Source organism: Hipposideros armiger, unplaced genomic scaffold (assembly GCF_001890085.2).
Source record: "Hipposideros armiger isolate ML-2016 unplaced genomic scaffold, ASM189008v1 scaffold_157, whole genome shotgun sequence".
In the NCBI taxonomy this organism is placed as follows: domain Eukaryota; kingdom Metazoa; phylum Chordata; class Mammalia; order Chiroptera; family Hipposideridae; genus Hipposideros; species Hipposideros armiger.
The window spans coordinates 3,268,114-3,281,528 of record NW_017731507.1 but is presented as its reverse complement, the minus strand read 5'-3'; the positions used below and the strand labels follow the sequence as shown (position 1 = coordinate 3,281,528).

General features: G+C 50.4%; 1 protein-coding gene across 1 annotated transcript in view; it reads right to left on the bottom strand.

Moving 5' to 3' along the window:
• KCNQ3 (potassium voltage-gated channel subfamily Q member 3) overlaps positions 1–10,047 on the bottom strand; it is a 150,211-nt gene extending 140,164 nt beyond the window's left edge. The window contains exon 1 of the mRNA XM_019651276.1: positions 9,874–10,047. Coding sequence (XP_019506821.1) covers positions 9,874–10,047 — 174 coding nt within the window. The remainder of the gene's footprint in view (positions 1–9,873) is intronic.
• Between the last annotated feature and the right edge of the window lie 3,368 nt (positions 10,048–13,415).

Genomic DNA, 13,415 nt, shown 5'->3' with positions numbered 1-13,415 from the left:
CCAGAGAATGGACTCCCTGAAACGTCAACACCCCCTCCACACCCAAAGCATATCTTACACTTTCAACACTCTCTAAGCAGCTGGGTTTCCTGGAATCCTCTTCTCGGTCTCCATACTCCTGAGCAACTTGTGTCTCTCTCTCGTTACAATCCGTATATTGATGACTTCCAAGCTCTCTCATTAGCCTCGATCCCTCTACTGAGCCCCAGACGCATAAATCCACTACCTACTGGACTTTCCCACTTGGATACTCCACTCGCATAGAAGCTGTTCAGGTAGACACCTGATTTCATCAAATCGGATCCACACGCCCTCTTTTCCATCTTGGGGAAGGCTCTAGCCATAGGTTCTCTCCACCTTGGCCCCCCAAGCTTGATATGTCCCAAACTGTATTGTTCTCCCCCCAAACCTGCCCCTAGCCCTTAACAATGGCAACATCACTGAACTCATCGTCTGAATCCAAAGCTGGACTTTTTCCTAATTCCTCCCTCTCCCTCATCGCTCGCTTCTATGAAGTCACCACGTCTACTGGGTCCACCTCCTTGTTTCTAGCGCTTCCCTTTTCTCACATCCCTGCACTAGTTGGGTTGAATTCTACACCCAAGCTCTCAGTGGCACCATCGAGACAACCCCCACTCACAGCCTTGCTCAGCTCCAACCTGCTGCAGCAGTCTTCCTAAAACACATCCAGTTCTGTCACTTCCTCTTTTGACACCGACTACGCTCGCGTCACTTCCACAAGGAAGCCCAAGCTCTTCGTCTCAGCACCCAAGGCTCCCGTGAGCTGATCCCTGAGCATCTCGCCAGTCTCCTCTCCCATGGCTACCTCTGCGCCGCTGTCCAGGTTCCAGCAACCACACTCCGCTTGTGCTCTCTCTGAAGCCGCCGCCCCACTTCCTGCCTCCGTAGCTCGGCTCTTCACCCTGCTCCTTCATTCTGGATATTTTCCACCTGAAATATCCTACACACCTTTCAACACCATATTCAAACGTCCACCCAACCCCAGGCAGCCTTCCCGGGTGTCTTGTATTTCCCCATCCACACGATCCATTAAATGACTCTCCACCTCCACAGTCGGCACAGGCTTCAGTTTTCATTCCTTTATCACGTCTTTCGTTGCATTCTCTCTTCTCAGCAAAACTATACAATTCTTGAGAGCAGGGGCCTGATTTACTTCACTCCGTATCCCTAATCTCTAAACACAAGGTCTCTAAATCCATAGATATCTGTTAGTTGGATTAAGTGGATATGTAATGAACAATTTAACTGAATAATGAATAAACAAATGGATGAATGCAGACACAGTCTCTGGCCCCGACTTTCCCATCTAAGGGAAGTCTGTTCCCTCTTACCCTTTCCTTACCCCTTTAACTGCAGGTCTCTAAAGAAAAGGGGTGTGAACACAGTTTAATATGAGGGCTTGGGATGATTACTACACAGAAATTCCCTTTATACTAAGGAGTTATTTATTGAGCACCTACCAGGTGCCAATATTTGCAAGTTCCTTACACACACACACACACACACACACACACACACACACATACGGTCTGACAATTAAGTTCGCGAACTCATTCTAGACAAAGTGCTACATACCTCATTGCTGAATATCACTAGTCACCTTCGAAGTACTCCCCTTGGGAAGCTATGCACTGATGCCAGCTCCTAGTCCACCCTTCAAAGCAATTTTGGAATGCTTTATCTGGAATGGCCATCAGAGCTGTCGTTGTATTACCCTTGATGTCCTGAATGTCATCAAAATGTCTTCCTTTCAATATTTCCTTTATTTTTGGGTAAAGAAAGAAGTCATTGGGGCCAGATCAGGTGAATAGGGAGGGTGTTCCAATAGTTATTTGTTTACTGGCCAAAAACTCCCTCACAGACAGTGCTGTGTGAGCTGGTACACTGTCGTGATTCAAGGGCCATGAATTGTTGGTGAAAAGTTCAGGTCATCTAACTTTTTCACGCAGCCTTTCAGCACTTCCAAGTAGTAAACTTGGTTAACTCTTTGTCCAGTTGGTGCAAATTCGTAATGAAAAATCCCTCTGATATTAAAAAAAGGTTAGCAACATTGTTGCAACAAGTTCACGAACTTAATTGTCACACCTCATACAGTCTCTCAAACCACCACATTGGCAGGGTACGAACAATGGGTTATCAGCTCCATTTTTATAGGACGAGAAAACTGAGGCCAGATGATGACCTGCCCAGGGTCTCCCACCTTGTAAGTGATGGCACAGAGGGTGGTCCCAGCCCTCCTGGCTCCAGAGCCCAGCTGTTGTCATTATGACACGCCACCTTCCTGAGCTTTCCTGTAGTTGAGCTCCACTGTCATGTCATTGTTTTGTGAGGCAAAGTTAGAGGCTTCCTGCCTGAACAAACCCAGAATAATGTATTCACTGTCCTACTTAAATTTTTCTTTTTTTTTTTTTTAAGAAAAAAATAAATCAGGCCAGCGTGTTCCCTGGCCACGGTCCCACTGTTTCTAGGATCACCACACACCACAGCTCGGTAGGAGCTCGGGAGTGGGCACGGCTGACACCCACACAGTGACAGGCTGGCTTTCTCCAGCCTTTCCCTGGGGCCTTGGAGGGACGGATGGGGGAAGGTGGGTACTCAGGCAGCAAATGGGGAAGACCCTGGCTAATTGTGAGAGCAGTAGATGGGTTTCAGGAAACGTAAGTCACCAGGATAGACAGGGGAGAACAGGGTGCTGGGGGTGAGAGAACTGGGTCCCTTCCAAGCTCCAACACAGACTTGGGGCCTTGGTCAAGACCCTTCCCTACGTGGGGCCTCAGTTTCCCCATCTGAGAAAGGAGGTGGGGGCTGGTGCTATGGGCTAAATGGTGCCCCCTCCCAGCATTTGTATGTTGAAAATCTAACCCCCAGGACCTCAGAATGTGATATTTGGAGACAGGATCTGTACAGAGGTCATTAAATTCAAATGAGGTCACTAGGGTGGACCCTAATCCAATACGAACAGTGTCCTGATAAGAAGAGGAGATTAGGACACAGACACACATAGAGGGAAGACCACCTGTACGTACAGGGAGGGGAAGACCATCTATAAACCAAGGAGAACGGCCTCGGAAGGAACCAACCCTGGCTACACCTTGACCTTGAACTTCTCGCCTCCAGAATTACGAGACAACACATTTCTGATATTTAAGCCCCCGAGTCTGTGGCACTTTGTTAAGGCAGCCTAAGCTGACTGAAACAGCTGGACACGACAGATGTCCAGTTTCTGCTCCAATTGTGACTCACGGGTGGCTTTGTCCCAACTGAAGAGAACGGGATTACGCGAGGCCCAGACACACTGTAAAACAATAAACATGTGTTGTTTTAAGCGGCTGACTCTTGGGAGCATTTGTACGCAGCAATAGATGACCTGCATAACGAATGCAGGTCAGAATGGCACTGACATGGTGACTGGCTGGGGAAAAGCACTCCCCTAGACCCACCTTCAGAAAGTCACTGATTCGTATGTCCATTCCTATTGCCCACCACACCCCTGGCTGGTGCTCTGGAGTAATCTCTTCAGCTCAAGTTGAGGTCAAGGTCAGCACAGGAGATTAAGCCGGAAAATTAACAAGGACATTCTCTCCAATTGCGACTTGGCTGTAAAACTTGGGCAAGTCACTCAACGTGTATGAGCCTCCACGTCCACATCTGCAGAATTGAAATGGTGCCAGGATCCACCCCAGGATTATTTTACAAGATTCAGTGAGATTATGTCATGAAGATGCCTCACAGTCAACCAAGCTCTGAGGCTGACGAAGGGTCAGGGGCTGAGGTCAGAGGGGTTAGCAGGGCTTGCCCAAGGTCACCCAGGGTGAAGCACCAGGACCGCAGGCTGGAAACCCTGAGAATCCCATCAGAGAGGTCAGCCAGCTGTGCATCACTGCGTTAGGAGGTGACAGGCTCCTGCCTGCCAAGGTGCCCGGTGCACAGCTGGACAGCTATGATGTGGGGAGGGTGGCACCTCCCACCCTGAGCCCTAGTTCTATCTGCTGGGGACACACAGAGCCAATGAACCGACTCCTCTGCCAGGTGACAGCCCTTCAGCAGTCTGAGTGCGTGATCTAGTAGTGGGTCCCTTACTCCGTTTGCTTTTTTCCAGCTGGTTCCTGAATCCCTCTCTATCCTTGTCTTCCCCCACTCCGGCTTGCGCTTATGTTCTTACAACACTCAGAAGCTTAGATTGCCCTGTTTCTGGCCGCCCCACCTCTGCTCACGACGTACCCTCCCCCCAGAATTCCCTTCATTCTCTTTGTCTGGCCCACGTCGCCATGACTCGTCCATGAAGCTGTGCTGTGATCCCCGAAGGCAGAGGTTGCTTTCCCATCGTGGTTTTATTCCACGGGGAAACGGCAAGGCCCTCAGCAGTGACTTGCCCTCTTGGCGCTTCAGTTTCCTCATCAGCTCATCTCAGGTATGAGGTGAGAATCTGATCTGATGGGGGGGCAAGAAAGGGGTTGGAGGCCCGGAGAGGTGGTAAATACATCCATTTGCTGACCTTCCACTGCCTGCAGGCCCTATTCTACAGTAATTCTTCTGAGATGCATTCCCTCTTTTCATCTCATAAGCACTCCGAGGCAGCATCTATTGTTCTCCTTTTACAGATAAGGAGCTGAGATAGAGACAATTAAGGCTCATGCCCTGGAGGACAGCAGGATCTGAGACCAGGCAGCCTGCCTCTGGGTCCGAGTGCCCATACATTGCATCCTCCACCCCCTCTCTGCCTCCTGGCCAAATCCCACCTGCCCCCTGAAGCGGCATACACGGAATTTGCTCCCTCCCCTCCCTCCTACTTAATCTCTGTATGCGGTACCCTTCATCTTATCACCAGTGGCTATTAAATGTTTCTTTGGATCAGAGACACCCTAGCACAACACAGACCCCTCCCTCAAAACGGTCTTATGCTGAGGAAACAATGCACAGGGTTTCCTGCAGGGTTGTTCAGGTTGTGCACTGTAAAAGGGCACCAGGCCCAGAGGTCTCCAGGAAAGTCCAGCTCAGTCTCCAATCAGTGAGCGCCGAGCCCTGGAGAAGGGCTCCGAGAGGAGGGAGGCCATTTAGGTAACAGATCTGCCCCTACAGGAGGCCCCTTTTGTAATTTTTCCTCCCGAAAATGCTGGGGGGGGGTCACCTTTTTCTAATTTGTATAAATGTCCCTTATGAGCTAGTATCGGCTGTGGCACTGACACATAATTCAAGGAGAGCAGAGACCCCCGAAGCCATCCGTGGACCAGCCAGGGGCATCACGGCTCCTTCAGGTCAAGCACTGTAGAGTAGTCAGCTCCCACCTGAGTGTCGGGCTGGTACCAACAGGCCCCATGGTGCTCAGCACTCTGGGATGCAGAACACGTTTCTACAGACACGGAATTTGCAGTGGGTTGAGAGCTCAGCACAACCCTGGACGGTGCTGCCTTCGCAGTTTGGGAATCTCAGTGCAGACGTCATGGCTTTGGGTAAACGCATTCAGGCTCAACAGGAGGATTAAAACCAACGTGCCTAGGCCCATGCCTGGCGTATAATAAGTACTCAATTTACACCCCCTGCCCCCACCCTTCTGATGGTTGACGCTGGGCCATACCACTGAACTTAGGTCTGGCAGTGTCGAAATGAGCTTCGCAAAAACTCTCCCCAAGAGAGAAGAAACCCTCATAAAACTCACATTGTGTTCTTAGCATCCAAATCTTTTTCCAAGTCAACCTAACACAGGGAAAATGGGGACCACCTCGGGTAAGGGGATAAGGGTAGTGGCAAACTTCAGATGGTCGATGGGTTAGAGAAACAAATGGCTTATGTAATTTTCTTTCTTTTCAAATGTATTGGGGACCTTTGGGGTGCTGGGCAGAGGGCAGCGGAGCACTTTGCACGCGTCATCCCTTCTAACTCACACAGCGGCCCTGTGAGAGTGGGGACGACCGTGCCCAGGAGGCCCTGCAGGTTGAGGGGTGTAGGCATGGCCCCAAGGCCACACGCCAACGTGTAAGGCAGAACTGAAATTGACCCCCAGGTCCTTGGCTCCCCAGCTCCCCCACCCGGCGGGGAGCAGAGACCCGGGAGGCAGACCTTCTGGGTTTAAACCCCAGCTCTGCCATTTCCTCACCATGTGAGTTTGGACAAGTCCCATGCCCTCTCTGAGGATGATAAAATGGAGATAATCACGGTACCTACAGCAGAGGGTTGCTGGATGATGACTTAATCTCTGAGAGCACTTTGAAGACTACCTGGCACTTACACACTGTTCATTTCGCTAATATCGCTGTTATTTGCATCACAGCTCTTTGAAAGTCGGTGGTGTTTCAGTGGCGTGTGGAGGGAAGCCAAGGCGGCGAGGGGACACGCACAGCATCAGCCTGATGGCGCCTGCCTGTCTAGAATGCCCATCTGTGCCGCCAGGAACATGCCGGCTGTTCGTCAGCAAATGCCCTTTGCCGCGGAGGGGATGTTGACACAGAGAAAACTGAGCTACTTCTGGCAGGAAACAGCCAGGCGGAGACCGGCTCTGAGGCTGGGTGATGGTCCAAGGGGATCGATGGTTATGGAGACCTCACAGAGATGCGGACTCCAAGGCCCCCTTCATCCCGTCCGCAAGGAGCTTTCTCCTAGTAGGGCTCAGGTGATGCTGGGGGAGGCTAGCTTGGCAAACCTCAGGAGAAGCCAACCCATTAAAGGAGCTGCATCCTGAAAAACCCCATTCCCCACGTTCTAAGAGTGCCTGGAATACGATGGAAAGGTCAGGAGAACCAGAGTTGGAGGATCTAGACTCCAATTCTCCTCCTACCGTTAGTCAGGCAGCTGTGTGGCCTCAGCCAGGGGCCTCCCTTCTCTGAATTTCAGGCGCCTCCTCTGAACAATGTAGGGGCTGGACCAGAGCCCGGACTGGGTCCTTCCAGATACGAAATCATGAATTTTTCAAGAGAACAAGAATCTATGTTTTGGGCCGGCCGAGTGGCGCAATGGTTAAGAGCTGGCTTGGGACGCCAGAGGGCTCCGGTTCGGATCCCACATATGAGGGCCAGTGACACTGCCCTTCACAGCTAAGATGCTGAACAACAGCTCGACCTGGAGCTGGGCTGCCGGGGGTCACCGGCGACGGCGTAGGCAGCAGCCCCTGTGGCAGTGGGTTGCCATGGGCTACCGTGTGTAGCCAGCAGCCGCGTGAGCGGCCGTCCAGAATCCGGCGACTGATCTGCCTCGCCCAGGAAGAGCACAATGATGGTGCCAACTTGGTCCAGTGAAGCAACGTCCTCCACAACTAGACTGAAGAACAAAACGACAGCAACTTGTCTGTTCCCCTTCCCCCAATTCCCCAATAAAAGAAAAATCTTAAAAAAAAAAAAAGAATCTATGTTTTATATTATCTTTTAACTCTTTGCTTTCACTCATCCATTCACTCACTTATCCATTCATTCCACCAATTGAAACTGGACAACCTAGAGGACCCCTCGCCCCTTAAAAATCCAAATTGAACGAGCTGGCCCTTGGCTATCCCAGATGCCTGGGAATTCCACATGTTCCCTCAGACACCTGCTGCTATGGCTGAATGTGTGTGTTGCCCTCAAACCCGCAAGTTGAAATCCTAATGCTCAATGTGACGGTATGAGGAGTGGGTGGGGCCTTCGGGGGATGATTAAGTCATGAGGGGGGGCCCTCATGAATGGGATTAGTGCCCTTATGAGAGGGACCCCACGGATCTCCCTTGTCTCTTCAGCCATGTGAGGACACCACAAGAAGTCTTCCACCTGGAAGAGGGCCCTCACCCAACCATGCTGGCACCTTGATCCTGGACTTCTAGCCTCCAAACTGTGAGAAATACATTTCTGCTGTTTAAAAGCCACCCAGTCTGTGGTACTTTGTAATAGCAGCCTGAACGGAGGAAGACACCCACTCATCCCCAGGGCTTCCTGCTGGGTGGGGTCTCTGCTTCACTCTGCACCCCCGTATCATGGTCAGCCCCTTCACCAGTTTCCTCAAAAAATAATAATAATCCATCCACACGAAACACTTGATCAATTTGCATCTGTAAGATTTAGAGGAGGCGGGAGCTGTGGGGAGGGTTCTATGACAGCAAATGACCCCTGTGTCTGGTTGTATTCTGTCCTTTGCCCAGTGCTTTCTCATCACCACACAGCCCCCATTTTTCTCCCCGTCCCCCAAAGCTTGGGCCTCTGGCTGCACCCAGACGTTGGGAATATGGATGGGGCACCTTCTGCTATAAAGACAGTGGAAACCAATATCTAGTGGCACAAAGGCTTCTCTGTAAACACATTCACTCTTTTTTTTTTTTAATTGGGGAATTGGGGGATGGGAACAGACAAGTTGCTGTCCTTTTTGTTCTTCAGTCTAGTTGTGGAGGACGTTGCTTCACTGGCCCAAGTTGGCACCATCATTGCGCTCTTCCCGGGTGAGGCAGATCAGTCGCCAGCTTCTGGACGGCTGCTCACGGTGGCTGCTGGCTGCTGGTCGATCACACTGGCTGCTGGCTACACATGGTAGCCCATGGCAACCCACTGCAGCAGGGGCTGCAGCCTACGCCATCTCCAGCGACTCACGGCAGCCCAGCTCCAGGTTGAGCTGTTGTTTAGCATCTTAGCTGTAGAGGGCAGTGTCACTGGCCCTCATATGTGGGATCCGAACCAGGGCCCCCTGGCATCTCAAGCCAGCTCTTAACTATCGCGCCACTCGGCCGGCCCAACACATTTACTCTTAAGAAGCAGCCCAGATTGTGGGCAGCGACTAGTTTCCTTCATCACACCTTTACTGAGAGGCTGCCCAGCACAGGAACTGAGCTGGCTGCTGCAAACATGAAGGAGGCTGCAAGGAGTTCTCAGCCTACGGCTGTGCTGTCCAGGGCAGAAGCCACTAGCCACAGGTGGCTATCTACATTTAAAGTAGCTACCATTCAATCAGATTTAAAATTCAGTCCCTCCGCCGCCCTAGCCACATTTCAAGTGCTTGGTAGTCACATGTGGCTAAGGCTCCCATATGGGAGAGTGCCGGTATGGAACCTCTCCATCACCGCAGAAAGTTCTCCTGGACAGCTCTGGTCTCGAAGGAGCAAAGAGAAAGGGAAGAGGAAGCTATGCCAGCTGGGAGGCAAAGCATCCAACTTGGTGAAGGGGTCCCCTTCTCCTGAGCTCAGCATTAAGACCTCACTGCCTGTAGGTCTTAATCAGGGAGCGACTGATAAACCTCAAAGGATTTATTGGAGAGTTGGCACATTCAGTCCTTTTCAGCCTTAAAGTAAGATGGGCGTGCCATCTCTGCAGCTGAAGGCACGTTCTCTCCATCTTGAGGGTTCAACTCGAATGCCTCTTCTTCCCAATGCCTCTCCCCTTAACTCCTGAGTTGTTCATCTTCCGGCTCCTGCCATAGCCACAGACCGTCGACCTTGGATCACAGTCGTGTACGTACATGTCTTAAGGTCCCTTCCAGCTGCGAGCTGCTTCTCTAGTCTCAGTTCCTAGCACAGGAATTTGATAACTGAATGAACGAATGAGTCAGTGAAAAAGGAGTGAATGTGTGAATGAGTGAAGCAATGAATGAAAGCGCGCACACACAATTGACTGTGGGCTCCATCCAGACCTGGTTTGTCTGCTGTAAACCTATCCACTCACTGTTGAACTTGGAGAGTGCAAGGCTCTGTGTCAGCTGTCTGGTATCCATCTCTCTAATTTTAGAAATCTGTGCACAAAGAGACACACGGGGCTTATCCACCTCTAATCATCCTGAGAAAAGCCTGTACAACCCTCACATCACCATGCAGTTTTCTACTAGACAAAAATAACTCCATGAGTCACATTTTCTCCCTCTAATATATGAGATGGTTTTGCATGTACAGGAATATCCCGACTCCTCTACCTGGCCCTTCTTCCTTTTCCGGTTCCTCTCAGACTTGGAGGAGAAGTGTACTTTGGACTTGTTGAAGCAAAACGCTCTCCGGGGTGTCCTGATCCAATCGATAACCTCCTCCTTTGGGTGGGCATCGATCCATCGATCACTGTCACCTCCCCTGCCCAGGCTCTCCTCTCCCATTACCCATGCACGGTTGGTTTTCCATAAATTCAGAAGGAAGTGCTGACCTCTTAGCACCTTCCGAACATGCCCTACACTCATTTGACAGCCCCTGGCTCAGACACGACCATGTCCGTTCCTGTCTTTCTTTTCATGATCAAATCTCTTAAAAGAGGTGTCGTTCCTTCACCTCCCACTCACCCTGAAATCTGACTCTGTCCCCCACCCATTGACACATCTTTTAGAAGGAATCTTCCTCCCCATTCTCACACCCAAACCTCCATCTAATTTCCCAAATCCTCTTCTTCTCAGGGGTTGTTTCAGAGTGGAAAGGGTGACAAACAGGACAAGGGTGGCCAACATGCAGCCCACAGGCAGAATTTGCCCTGTGAAGGAGTATGTTTGGTTTGGTGGACAAGATATTTTAGAATAAAGAGCATTAACATAAAAATCCAGATTTGCCCCCTCTTGAGACAAATAAGATCTGGTGACACTGGGCTTTCATTCCCACCTGGCAGCAGTGAGCAGGAGCAGTGATGCCTCCCTTTAGAGAAAGTGGGGCTTGCCAGTTCTCCACAAGCCCCACTACTCCCTATCGTCTCACATTAGTGATGCGCCTCATCTGCAGTGCATGCCAGGCGCCTGCAGACATTTGGGTTTGTTTGTAAATGCTAGGAAACAAAATTTCAAACTTATAATGACAACTTTTTCCCCCGGTGTTCATTTTACAATAAGTGTTTCGATAGTTTTGAAGGCATAGTCATGAACATCGAAATATCACTGAACAAATGGAGAATGGAATTATATATCGTTCCTGTTTGCTCATGAGATGTGGCTTTTCTGCCCCCATCACCTCCAGTTCCATCACCAAGTTTTCTTATACACTTTAACCTTTTTTTAAAAAAGTTTATCATCTCCAGGTATGTCAAAGAAGACCCAGGACCATGTCTTCAAGGCCACCGAGCTGAGCCTTGTGAGCTTTCCCTAGAAGCTGGCCCCCTCAGGAATGCATAGGGCCAATTCCCATCCTGCTCTAACATGGAACCCGGGATACGAGCTGCTTGCAGGGCCACCTATCCCTTCCTGAAGCACCTCCAATCCTCACGCTGGGTTATGGGGTTCAGTAGATTTACTGCTCACTCCACCTCTTTCTTTCATTCATTCATTCATTCATTCATTCACTCACTCACCCATTCACCATATCACTTATTCATGCATTCATTTGTTCATTACAATTTCATTGAAAGCACACTACTCCAAACCCTGGGCTAGGCACAGAAAAGACTTATACCCTTCTGATGGCGTGTACCTTACGCTGCCTGCATTACCCCATATATGTTCAGGTCTTGGCACCACAGTTTGGAACCAGAGCTCCGGATGAATCCATCCATGTCCCAAGCACCAAGTTGGGGAAATATACCCAGGAAAGCTCCACAAACGCTTATGAAATTGGATTGGGCTTGTGGATACAAAGCTGGCAGAGTCTGGAAAAGATGAAAGCCCACTAATCTCCTACGAATTAGCCACAAGGCTCCAGCCTGCCTCATGGAGGGCCACCTGGGGCATTTCCAGAAGGCAGGAGGAAGATGCCACCAAGGGGCCACTTGTGGCTTTCCCAGGGACCTTCCAGCGAAAGGTCGGTTTTCTAGCTACTCCCACCACACATGAGACACTTTCGCCATGACTCCTCAAGCCAGGTGACATTTCTGTGGGTACCACTAGGTGGCACCCTGGATGACTCTGCCTGCACTTCTCCCAAACCTTACAGTGAGCGGCTCTCAGCTCCGTATTTTCCTTCCGCCCTGGGACGAAGGGCATCTCTGTGCCAAATCTGTTGAATGAAGAGGACAGGAAATGACGTGCAACGGGCAGCTAAGATGCTGCTCCTCGTTTTTCCATCTGAAGAACAGAGAGGACCAATATTCTGAGAGATGGCACGTGTTCTCTGTGCTCAAATCGAGCTCATTGACGGGCAATAATGGGCCTGTGCATACGGTGCTTTTGTTGGGACATCCAGGCCTCTCCGGGGGCCTGATTTGAGGAAGTGGGCAAGTCTATTATGGGAGATGCCCAAGGAAGAAAGGGGGGTGCGCTCCTAATACACTGCAACCCTTCTGAAATATCCGGGTAGTGAGGAAATCTCCACTATCCTGAGTAGTATAGGATCAGTATCCTATTCACTAATAATATTCACTTAGAATCAGCCCTCGCATTTGCAAAACACTGAATAGCCTTCCCAGCAATTTCCCGAGCGTATCATGTTCAAGGCGTTGCCAACAGTAGGTCCACACACGGGTTAAGTGGGAAGCTATCTACCGGAGATCGTTTGAGGGAAGCTGTAATGCCTTCCTCCCCCTTTGTGTCCACCATCAGCATCTACTCCATCCATCAGCAGACTACCGTGCCCAGAATTTTCAGCCAGAGATTCTTTCTTGAAAGGCCTTCCTAAAGAGGGAAATTGATGAGTCCATTTTCTTATAGGCTGCTAACATTATACAGAGGAAAAAACAGGTGTCCTAAATGAATGAATAAATTAATTACTGAATATAATGAAAAAGACATGGGGACTGGAAGGAGACAGATCCGGATTTGAATATAGATAATTACGGCTCTCTCACGTAGCTGCCATGAGGACTAAATGGGATTGTGTGCGCGGAGCACGAATCATATATTTAGAGCTGGATTAGGCGGCCATTGACTGAGTTCGTTACGGGTGCCAAGCACTGTCCTGAGCACATAACACATACTGACTCACAGACCCCTCAGGAAAGCCCTCTGAAACGGTGCAGTTATGACTACACCATGCAGAGGAAGAAACTGAGGCCCAGAGGGGTTAAGAAATGTAGTCAGCACCACACAGCTCATCAGAGGTGGAACCAGAATTTGAATGTCCAGAGCCCAGGTAGCCAACACAGAGCAAGTGACTTTGTTATATTCCCGGGGGGACACCACAGCATAGGCTAAAGGCACAGGGAGTAGATAACTGATGGGGTCGCTTGCATGAAAGTGATGGACGATGTCAAGTTCAGCACAGTGGAAGCAAGGGAGACTGGGGAGCAACAAGTTGGTGGAGTCCAGTGGTGAGGAGGGTGCTGGGTGCTTTGGGGGGGGGGGAGACTTGATCGCAGTGGGTTCCTGGAGGCTTAGGAGAAGGGGAAGAGAAGAAGTCAAGAGACAAAGGATGTGAGGTAACCCAAAGAAGGGGACAAGGAGCTGAGCTAAAGTGATCGATTTCCCAAGGTCAGCCTAGCCGGCAACACACAGCTCCACGTGGTCCACGGTGCAGCTCTGCTGGACCATGTTTCCCTTTGGTGGGCTGAGCAAGAGGCACAGCGTGGTGACTCGTGTGCTGAAGAACGTGGAGTGAATCACTGCTCCTCTCTGCTGCT